The following is a 12633-nucleotide window of genomic DNA, read 5'->3' on the forward strand; positions in this document are numbered from 1 at the left end:
TATTAGACATCAGACCGGCAACATTTTTGTTTATGTCGAACTAGACATCATAAGAAGTTTTTCCGTGAAGACCCAATGGCAAAATTACTTTCTATTATGGTGTATGAAAACGATGTTTAACATGCTTACCATGGTGTCCATACTAAACATCAGATATGCACCATTTTAATTTAGGACTAAGACATTACAAGAAGTCTGTTTGTGAGAACTTCATGTTGGAGAGACTATCCACTCAGGAGTAGCGAAAACAATATTTTCAAGATGGATGCTCAGGTGGCCATATTGAATGTTTGATTGGCATTATTTTCATTTATAACCATTAGTCTATGTGTGGTAAAATTTGATGTCAATCCTCAAGGTGGACTATTCCCAGCAGATAATGCTTCTTTACTATTTCTAGGATAAATCCAATGAAATCACTTCACTCAAATTGATCGTGCATGTGAATATTTGAACAATTTAATTGGATTTTATTGCCAAATACCACCGTGGAAACAAGGCATTACCTGAGAAGAACAAGACAAGTGCTAGAGAGTCCCCATATCGTTGCTCTAAATTATACACAAACTTTATCTTCTTTGTGGTACACTTGTGGAATAAGGAGAGGAGCAGAATTCTATACAGTTTTAAATTTCCATGTACTTACTCAGTTTTCCTTGATCAGAGTCATGCTCTATGTCAATTTTTAAACACATATTTAGACTTATTGTATCAGGGGAACACCCTATAGCTGTTAACTTCAGTTTCCCTTTCTCTGTTCTCAAGTGACCCATTGTTACTGTGGTATTTTGCGATAAAAGCAAATCTGTTGGCGATCTGTCCTTGCACATATTCTACAAGTGGTACAATGCAATGATTTTTTCTCATGATAAATGTGGGAAGTAGCTGAGTCTCTAGATGAGTGGTTCACAAAGTGGGAAGAACCGCCCCCTGGGGAATTACGGAGGGAGTGCGCTAATGTCGTATAATGCTTTTTAGTGGGTACTGTAGAGGCGATGAGGATAACTAAGGGGGCGGAGGCCCGAAAAAGTTGGGGAAACACTGCTCTAGATACCACTGAAATATAAAAGAGCAGCTTTAAAGACATATAAAAACTCTTGTGATGTATATTTAATTTGTGCTGTGTTGGCCTTTATCCATGATATTTTTGATGTATATTTAAATTGTGAAAAAACTCTTATTGTTGTGTAAACAATATGATACACAGCTAATATTTCTATATGATTTTATATTATATATTGCTCGGGGTAGACCGCTCCGGTGGCCTAGTGGTAAAAGCGTCCGCCTCGGATGCAGGAGATCGTGGGTTTGATCCCCGGCCGAGTCATACCAGAGACTTATAAAAATATTACTAACAGCTGCCTCGCTTGGCCTTCAGCATTAAGAGGTTAGTATTAGGATTGGTCGGTCAGGTGTCAGGATAATGTGACTAGGTGGGACATCATGCTACATATCTGCGGCATGATGTCCCAGTGCTAGACATCAAATTGTTAAAGCTACCTTAAAAATCCAAATCACACACAGACACATTGCTTAGGGTAAACATATTTCCTTGAGTTTGAATTTAGGACAGTTGTGTTCCTCTTGGGAATTCCTAGTGTACCTGCTTGTTCTGTAATGAATTTATTATTATTATGTTATTGTGTCTTAAGTTTGTGGTTTATTTTCACAATGGTAGAAGTAAACATAACTTCTGTATCTCATATATTAACATCAGTGTTAAGGGTTATAAAAGTTGCAAACAATAACATCCAACACAAAGTATATCCCCAGCCAATTTTTAATGTTCACCCAAACTAGGGCTCAAGACGACTGCCCTTTACAGATAAAAATTTGGTGGTTTTACACCAGAGCAATAGTTTATCAAAACAACAGTGGTGAAAAATGCAGACTCCAACTCCTATGGGTCAGAATCTTTATCAGTATCAGATGTGAACTAGGTAGAATTTGTTTCTAACATTACCATATCTGACCGCTTAAAATCCTTTAAACTAAAACTACAATACACACCCATATATCTTGTCTTAATGATAATCAATATTAATACAATAAATTGTCGGTAATTGTTAAGCATTAATATGACGGCAACAGTCAGTCTTTGAGGAATCAATTTAGGTTGTGTTTCAGTTAATATTTAAGAGGATTCGTGTCTTTAAACTATTCGCTTGAATTTCAAGATGCTCATTATCACTTATTGGACTAGATCAATATTTTGGAATTATAGTGAATTAATTCAAAGACATTTTGAATAATATCACCTTGAACATTAAAACTGTTGGCACATTTGCACATTCAATGCTACTGGAATTCATTTGCAGACGAGAGAGACAAATGCAGCTGCAGAAAGAGAGAGTTGCAGAAAGAGGAAAGGGGGAGAGATATAAAGAGAATATAGGCAAGTACAAATAAAAAGGCGAGATGGAAATATAGATTGAAAAAGAAAAAAGAAAAATACAATTTAGATTAAAACAATTTGAACTGAAAAGTGGACAGCAACCCCCCCCCTTTAACATACAAGCTTGTGTTTTGATGCTATCATAAATAATAGGTAAGCACCGATTTTTAGAGATGAGGAAGTGAATTGATATGTCCAAGAGAACATTGAAATATATTTTCACAAAGTGTATTTATTGGCGGCTTTGCTTTTGCTCTCCAGGTTAGCGAACTCAGGACCATTGGTTTTTGAAACACAGTGATCCACCCACTGAGCTGCTACGGCCAACTACCCAATAATGTTTCAAACCAAATAATTAAAAATAACTAACAGTAGGAAGATGAGTAAAAAGAAAATATTAAATATTTAAATTGTATTATAATTTAATTAAGTCATCCACATATAACAATGCATGAATATGACACGTATTTCACTGCATATAGTGAACTGCTGTATAGTCATCAGCTCCACAATTTTTTAAAACTAAAAATGATACAACCCAAAGAAAGTCATTCAGTCAATTTTCTGTCAGTATTGAATAAATACAAGAAGCTGGCCACATCCTGCATGTTGAGCCCACTCATTAACTATATTCAGAATGTTGGATACAGTGGTTTTAAAGTGAAATAAAGTAAAAACAACTTTATCATTGATGGTAATCTATGGTGTTGACAGATACACGAAAAGAGATATTCTTCTATTCAAGGGGGAGGAGTCTTGCCCAACACGACATCATATGAAGACATGTAAAATTCTACTGCATTGTTACATGAAAACATCATGTTAGTTATATATACTGTCTGGTTGAACTATCTCTGTTATAATCAGACAAGGTAGTTCCTTCCAAACTTGATGAAATGTCCAACTGCCAATTTGTTATTGGAAGGAACATCAAGAAGCGAGACAATTTCATTTGTAAAATGTAAATGAATTTGAGTAATTCAATTAATTTCATCTTTACTTATTCAGAGAAAGGAGCAAACAACATTTAAGTTAAATGCATTGTAATTCCAATTAGATTGTTTCCTTAAGTCCAAACAGTTCAAAAGACACCTAAATGAGAAGTGGGAAGCAGACCTTTAAGTACACCAAACACATGTGCTAAAATACAAATCATGAACATAGATCGTCCATAATCTCATTGATTGTCATTTGAAACATATGACAAACAACTGTTGCATAAAAAATTCATCTGAAATATGTTACATTACCTATTACCGACACTGAAGTACATTTCCAAACATAGGAAAGTCAATCCTCAGCATATGTGATACAAAACATTCAAAACAAATAACATATACATTCAGATACTTTGTATCAGAAAAAAATCATGAAATAGTACACTAAATGATTTAAATTACCTGCAAAACAACTAAATTCGACTAATTCACATAACTGAATATCGTGTGACATTTTTACAACATATAAGTTAAATATTATGCACGATTATTTCTGAAATCAACGAAAATGAAAATATGAATTTAAAACGGATAAAATCAACAATAATTACAAACTAAGATCAATGAACACATTGTATTTAATTTAGACCTACTCTGTGATTTATTAGAGCCATCGATCGTTTATCATCAGAAACTTCCCTCTGTTTCCTCTCTGATTACGGATTTCTAATTGTTCCGGACCTCCTGTCCTTTGGACGATTTATTTAATGAGAGAACTTACCAGTTAATTTTCTCTGAGTCCCTCAGCCTTTTTTCCACCGCAGAAAAAAGTTGGATAGACTCATATCGCGAAAGAGATTATTTTAAACCAGTGAGTTCCATCTGGGAAAACCCCCTACCTTTAGCTATAGATTAGAATTACTACCTTAACCGCCCTTAAATGTTATCACTCCTATATAAGTCAGAATAACCCTTTCTAGTCCGACTTTGTCAATGAATATACTGAAAAATATCAATGTATGACACCTGTTTCAAATGACCCACGACATTATAAAAATATTCACTGGTTCGTCTCGACTCTTTCATTTTACTGATACTGAGCTTGCGTTAGCATTACTCTCTATCGAGCTCTAACCGTTCATCGAGCGAGTCCGAATTTAAATGTAATCATTTCCCAAGTCGACCAGATTCCATCCCTAGCAGTCAACAATTATATAGCGAACCTAACCCATACAGCAAACATAATTTGTACGTGTCACGCTGACTCCGACATAATGAACTCTGAATTTATTTCTATAGGATGTGTTCTTCAAACTTTTCTCACAATTGCGCAACAATTTATTTATTTCTCTATAACAGAAACTGAAATGCAAAGAGTCTTTCTAAAAACGTGATCATTGTCTTAAGTACAACGTATAATTATAGGTTACTGCATTTGTACAGGAACATGTGAACGAGTTTTTCGAATGGAAATAATGCACGAACTTGGGAGTGCAGTATATCCATCCGACAAAACGAGTTCATATTTTCCCATACAAATGCAGTAACCATTTTATTGTATGCAATTTTAAAAAATTCTACCTAATGCTTAATTATATTAATAGAATACACTACACGAAACAAAGTAACTGCGTTTGCCGCATTCCAAACTAAATACACAAGCGCATATTCATCATAACACAACAACAACATACTGAATGCGTATATTACTCCGCCCAGATAAATTTTAACTTATTTGCGCGCTCGACATAACTTTCTAAAGAAAATGGCGTGTGTAGTTAAAACTGAACTTTTGCATTTGAATGGAAATTGATAGATTTTGGTATTGCTTTCGATTGTACGAAATTTCGTGATTATGGACTGGATTTATATGTGACAATTCCACATGAAATACATGGGATTGAAGAAGCGAGGGAGAAGCGTGTTGACATCTGCAAATGTGTTTCTGTATCTGTCAGTGAATTTTTTGAAATCATAATGTGAGGAAAACATGAAGTCTTTCAATTGCAATTATCAAAAAGATGCTATGAAATTTAATGCTTATTTCATTCTGAGTGCAGTAAGTAAAATGTAATTGCACCTATCATCGAAATTACAGTAATATTTCGAAATGTGTAATCAAGAATTAGAACCTATGACATGGCTCATATAGTTCAGATTTGCAGAACTAAGAAAGTACATTTTGAGGAACTGAAGGAGGTAAAACTGTAAGTATATTGTTTGCCATTTTTATCGTCAGCTAAAGAAGACGGTATATGACTTGTCACTTGTATGTTATTTTTAAGGACCCTTTCTTGCGTCTGTTGTATACTGTAGCTAGACTAAATCCGAAATATTGTGTCAAAGCGGAATGTGCCAAAGTAGATGGTATGTGGCAGTCCACGAAACATCTGTTTACTTCATTTAGAAACAAATTTAAACAACCACAAGGTAAAGTGCTGGCATCTGCGTCCATTGTTTACAATATAAAGTAGTTCCTTTATGCACGTGAATGCTATATGTGTATTAGAGCGCGAGTTCAATATCGGGTAATGCTGAACGATTCTGACAATGTTAAGTTAACGAAAAAAATGAGCATATCATAATCAAGGATAAATGTTAAGCACATAATATGTATCAAATATGCATAACATCATGTATGTCATGTGTGATGAGTCTACCTGGAAATGTAACAGTCTGCCTGGAAGTGTAACAGTCTGCCTGGAAATGTAATAGAGTAACATGCTAGGTCTATTTTGGCGATTGGAGACTGCCTTAAAAGTAAACTGAATTTAAATGGGAGATTCGTCACAATTGAGAGACATGATTTCATGTAAGGTTTTAAATTTAGAGGAATTATACGATGTGTATGTTATTGTGCATTTGGAGTTGTTTCTCAATGTGTATATGCTATGTGAAACACAGAGAGAGTAACCTGTTACAGAATGTTTTAAAAAGTAATCAACGCCACCTTTTTAACTAAGCCATCATTTAAGTAAAGTTCGCTTAATTGAACACCAAAATATAATAAGGGAACCTATATGTAATAATGTACTGATCATCTAAGGTAGTATAAATACAACAGATGTATATTATATAATTTAAACCATTTACAAAAAAATATGTACCTTCTCTAAACCCTTACCACCCTGTAATTGTGGTGAAATATAGCCCATATATAATTTCACTAACATCTTCTTTTAACCCTTTACTATCCTCTCAGTTCCTATATCTTTCCCAGAGAAGTGCAAAAGGGCAGAAAAGAAGGCCACCGTATCTTTAGTTTTCGTTTAACAAAGTTGGGATATATGGAGAAACAGACAGAATGTTACCCTTTCTAGTGAAAAAAATTAAATTCCATTGTAGATCTTTTATAAATCCTAAAAGAAGCTGAAAATGGGGGTCGAGGTAGCAATCCAATTTTTTTCAGTTCTCACTGACATCTAACTTTATTGTGCGAATAAGGCTTACAAAGAATTCAGTTTTATTCCATTTTAAAATTCGTGATATATTTAAACTTTGTCCAACGTGATGCATTTTTCATTGCTACAGTTCTGTCGGTTCTAACACTGACTATTCTTACGACTCTAGGTCTCAAAATATTTAACATAACGAAATGAAACCATCAATTGTGTTAAAATCAACACGCGATGTATTGCTCAAAAATGCAAAGTAAAAATGCAATATACACATAGATTTGTTCTGAATTAAATTCCAAAGTATTCTAAATGTCGTATCACACGTCGAAACAATATAATGCTCAAAATTAATTGGAATAGCACTGAACGTCCTAGTATATCAAAATCATGCAATCCAGATTGATTGAGTTCACAATAATCTAAACTACTGTGTATAAATCGGAAAGTTAATGAGTATTTTAATAATTCCTGCGAATAGTTTAAATAAATATTTCTTCTCGAAGCATGTCCGAGGACAAATATAAATTCATTTCTTAAACTATTTAGGAATGCATTTAAGAATTCTGACATTTAGAGACATGAGTGTTCACCAAACTAAAGATCAGTATTAGAATTTATTTCAGCTTCTGTATTTGAAAAGAAACTCTAGATTTTATATGATAAATGAAATGTACCATGTAAAGAAACAACACCCAATGATTAAGAGAGTCGTGGTTAAAGATTGAGATATACAGAGTTTCTGACAGAAAGAGAGGTAGAAATTGAGGGTCAGTGAATAGGTGGGAAAGTAAGATCGATTTAAATCTTCAATACTGACGATTGGTCACCTGGAATGCGTGGTTATCTTACAGATCGAGAAAGATAAGGATACAGTAGCAACGTTTGACTTCTTTTTCAGTCTAACGAATGAACACAATGTATGGGGCATATACATACATAGGCGAGTTTTCATAACGCACAGAATTGAATCGTTTTCGCCACGCACAATTTCATTTTGAAAAATTATGTTAGCTCCCGTAGTTTAGACTCTCTTCAGTATTTCATATGATTACTGAAATGTACCATGTCAGTAAACACCTCTACATTGATACTGTGTTTGGTTAATGAATGTGATCGATCAGGTGTAATATATTTAACACGCCAATACTAACAATTTGATCTCTGACCTATGTGGGTGTCTAATATAGGGAGATATTGGGATCGAGGGATATATATATATATATATATATATATATATATATATATATATATATCCTGACAGAAAGATGTGCATCATAGGAAGGTGAATATAGTGATAGATAAGCCATCCATCATATATTGGAGATTAACCCATTAGTTACGACAGATGGTCTATCAATATAGATAAGTGTCTGATAAAGAAAGATAGCAGCAATATCTTAGTACATTTCTTATAACGAGTTAGGAATGAAGCAACGATTTATATCATACGCAAACTGAGTTCTCGTAACGCATCTTATATAATACTTTTCGCCAAGTTAAATGACAATTCTAGTGTTCATTTAAGCTTTTACGATTTTATATGATGAATGAAATATACGCTATAAAGAAGCGCCTACAAATCTAAGAGAGAGAGGACACAACAAACTGAATATGTGACAAACACGCACACACACATGAAATCTGTTATTTATTGTGTTAATTATTTTAAAGCAAACAAGTAATGCAAATATAAACGTATATGTTTATTATATATCCTCAGCAGTACAGTGAAATTCCTAAAACATATCACTTATTCTACTTCAGCGAGAGTGTGGTATCATAATCACGTCAAACACGATTAGTCGTACAAATATATTATTATTTCAAGGATCTTAGAAGCTGAAAAAATATTCGACGATGTGACATGTTTTCTTGTACAAAAAAGGTAACACATATCTAAAGTTGAGTTTGGTTCCATAACCTGTTATCATTGCTCAGCTGAAAAATATTACAAACGTAAAATACATTCCGATAATGAAGAATATGTCCATAGATCGTTCTGAGCGCTATTTGTTTAGCGGAACCTATTTTTTTGAAGTTTGACCTCATATGTAATAGTACATACTCAGTTAATTATGGTTAGAAAGAAAATAAAGAATGAAGTATAGCTAGTTGTAAAAAAACCGTAATTGATGTAATCTCTTTTTTTTATCAAAACGGTGTCACAATTTTAAAGATACCTAGCACATTTTGAACCTACAACATTATAACATTTTCATCGTTTTATCAAATATTGTGAGATGTTAAGTCATGCAATAAACTATTTTCTTGATTTGACAGCGAAGCGACACTCTGATTCTTGGGCATTCAGATACGTCAGACAGGCTTTAGAGATATCAACATATTTGAATGATGAGGTAGCATGGTCGTACCTCTAGGATATGTATCAGGAACTTTATAAGAAAGTTGATCGCCAGCCATTCTTAGCGACAGGTATTCACAATTGAATGTCTTAATTAATCCCAAGTAAATATGTTTCTGCTCGGCACACGTTCCTACCACGAGGACACTGGCATTACAATCCGCTTAAAATGTGAAAACTTATGACGTTGTAAGACTTTCCCCTTTGTGAAGATTGGACTCGCGCTAGAAAGATCCCGTTTTGTACAGCCGTCTTTATCGTTGTTGTTCAATGTTAACATTTAGAATTTAAAACAAGAATAAGTTCGCGTACCATATATGTGTTATAGACTACTGATTTGTAGCGTAAGGAATACATTATTTAAAGTGCTCTATTAAATTTTGTATAAGTGCGCCACAGAGTGTGATAAGTCTTTATCGTCCAAGAATTTTGAATTATATATATCTTCAAGTTTAAGACGTTATTAACGCAAGAATAACCATTGTTGCTTTGAAACTGGCTTCTTTACCTATTACACAAAATTATTAAAAATAATAAAAATCAACAATATCAATAATAATAATAATAATAATAATAATATTAACAATACCAATACCAAAAATGATGTAATAATGCTTGTAAAAATAATTATACTGCTACTCATAATACTAATTTAATATTAATACATTATTATTATTATTATTATTATTATTATTATTATTATTATTAATTACATTTATAACAATAGTAAGAAAGGGGCTGCTAATGATGATTGTGATTTTGATGACAACTGTAATTATCTTCCGATGGCTTTTCTCATCCTGCTCATCGTCTAATTGTTCGGAAATTAGAAAACATTCAATTTCTTAATATGATTTTCTTATGAAACGCTTCAGTGTCTTCATATCCCATATATCTTCTCAAATTGTAATCGCTTCCGAATCAATCCACCAACATCTAGAATAATTACATAAATCTTTGCTTATGGGTTTTTTTCTAATCAATGGAATCAAAGGTTGTCTTTATGTATTGTTTCTGTGACACGGATTCCTTTAAACTAATGCCTTTATTACACGGATAGAATGGTTTCTAAATGCATTCATTTGATATTTCCAGTCATATTACCCAACAAGAATGAACAATCATGATTAGAACGAACCTTAGTATCAAATCTATTTTTTTTAAAGTTTATTTCCAGATAAATGACATCCGTATTTGTAAACTCTATTTATTGTTGTACATGAGATACGCAAAAGCTTATACCGTTTTAAATCCTTGGGCCGAGTCCGCTTTGTATGGAGGCCTTTTTTAATTACCTGTATCAAATATTGAGCTAAATGTCAGTGTGTTCTCATGACTGGAATGACGGGATGACGTTTCCCGATTCATTTATAAGTCGGTATCCAATTAAATTATCTTTTCCTTTAATAATGTTCTAACATTTTGACTTGGTACTGAAAAAAAACTGCTTTAAACGTTTTGACATACACCAAGTGACTGCATAATGCATGCAATACATTCTCCTATGCCGTATTATTTAAGATATTGCGACGTGGACTCCTGATACTGACGCTACATGCTCTGTTTCCAAGATGTTGTGGAGAATATGCATACAAAGAGCACTCGTCTTTTAATGCCGTTATAAATTTTGATGAAAGGGTATTTAGGAAATGTAAAACTGTAGGATAAACTAACGACGAGTCGTTTCGATAGTCCATTTGCCATTCGAAAGAGCTCAATAAATTCGTCATAATGAAGTCGAAGAGAGAGCAACATTGATGATTTTCAAGTATTCAATACAAGCCTTCGGCTCCTTATGCATTGCATATATAACTAAAATGTGTTTGGATAATTTAACGTTAACGTGCTATTGTAATGGTATTGTTAGCCATATGAGGCATAGATCTGTATCGATCGAAATTACAGCATATATACAAACGATATGTTTTCCTTTCGTTCACGCAGATTGTTTAACCTCCGCACATGATAAATAGTCATGTAGGTCATGTTTTAATCATTGCTTTTCGTTATTGAAATGTAATGATTCAAATAAGTTGGTTCAATGTAAAAGAACAAAAGCATAGAAATAAATAACAGTTTGATATGTTTTATTTAAAAATCCCATATATCATGTTTCAGACTTTAAGGTTTTTTAAATCAGTAGCCTTACAATTTATTGTTCCTTTATTAAGTGTAAACTACATCTTATATTTCTTTCTTAAGATCATATAGAAAGCTATGTCGTTATTCAAAACACTGTTTAAATCTTCCCAGTAATCTTGAGCGTTACTGTGCAACAGTTTGCAATTCTAGAGGGCATGTTTAAGAATCAATTATGGCATTCGCTATTTGAAGACCTCTACAATAATATACCACTGTAAAATTGTATAAGTGTGAGAAAGAGCTTACACTCATTATTAAAGGGACACATTAAGACAGAATGGTATTTTCTTTTTTTCATTCAATTAAGAAAACAAACAATACTTTTCAAACCAACATAAGCATATTATGTTTCATTTCAAACGTTAACATTAGTCTAAAAATTAAGTTTCTATTTTAATGGGGTATATTTCATACAGTTCTATTATTTACAGGTCTGTGTATCAGAATTAAATATAGTCTCAAATCCTTATGACATAAGTGATGGGTTAATGGGATAATTTATTCACTAAGTTTGAGGGTTGTGTTTGAATATATATATATATATATATATATATATATATATATATATATATATATATATATATATATATGGAACTCACGATGCTCTTATTTTGTGCATCATTCTTGCTCTGACATAGCTTTATTCCAATAAAAGCAAAACGCAATAACATAACACGTTTTTCTTTCTGACCTTAGTTTTATAGTAAGCTGAGAAAACGTCTGCGCGATATGTATTGATACTATAAATTACTTGTTTATGTGACAGGTTTTGAAGAATAACCCTGGTTCTGTTTTAGTAATTTTAACACTATCAAAGAATACAAATGCGTTCAGGAAAGATCAGTGAGGATTCCTTTATCTAGTAACATTCGAATTTTATAAACTTATCTTTTCTCCTTCGTTGAAATAAACGTGTCTCATCAACATATAATTGAATATTATGCAAAAGGAATTATTATGAATAGAAATATATAGTTTTGGTGTTTTAGAAGAAGTTCATAACCGACATACGTTTGCTGATATCCTAGCAAAATAAGCTGGAGGGCACAATATATATATATATATATATATATATATATATATATATATATATATATATATATATATATATATATATATATATATATATATATATATATAAATATATATATATATATAACACCTAGCTATTCTGATTACTCTGCCTTTCTCGTTCTTTATTTTACAAACATTTGTCATTGGATATAGTGCAGGTGTATTCTTTGTCTTGGTTGTATGTTTTCTATTATTGGTAAGTTCTTTATTCCGTTGGCAACCTGATTGAGTCCCTTCAAACATTGGAAATCATTGTTAACTGCATCATTACCAATTAATGTTAATGTCACAGAGACATACTTACTAACAGTCTTACCAGTAAGT

The 12633-nt window shown here is 32.6% G+C and overlaps 1 protein-coding gene across 3 annotated transcripts in view; it reads left to right on the top strand.

Moving 5' to 3' along the window:
- LOC149790007 (uncharacterized) overlaps positions 1-12633 on the top strand; it is a 48302-nt gene that overhangs the window by 24157 nt on the left and 11512 nt on the right. Inside the window, exon 1 of one of the 3 annotated variants that reach the window (XM_089973395.1) lies at positions 8150-9164. The exons of 1 other annotated variant lie outside the window; for it this stretch is intronic. In XM_089973395.1, coding sequence (XP_089829521.1) covers positions 9113-9164 — 52 coding nt within the window. In that variant the 5' untranslated portion in view covers positions 8150-9112. Of the gene's footprint in view, positions 1-8149; positions 9165-12633 lie in introns of those variants that run through there. One more of the 3 variants, XM_089973393.1, reaches the window with a different exon arrangement.

The sequence above is a fragment of the Sinohyriopsis cumingii genome, chromosome 10, assembly GCF_028554795.1.
Source record: "Sinohyriopsis cumingii isolate HCF-2022 chromosome 10, ASM2855479v2, whole genome shotgun sequence".
Lineage (NCBI taxonomy): Eukaryota > Metazoa > Mollusca > Bivalvia > Unionida > Unionidae > Sinohyriopsis > Sinohyriopsis cumingii.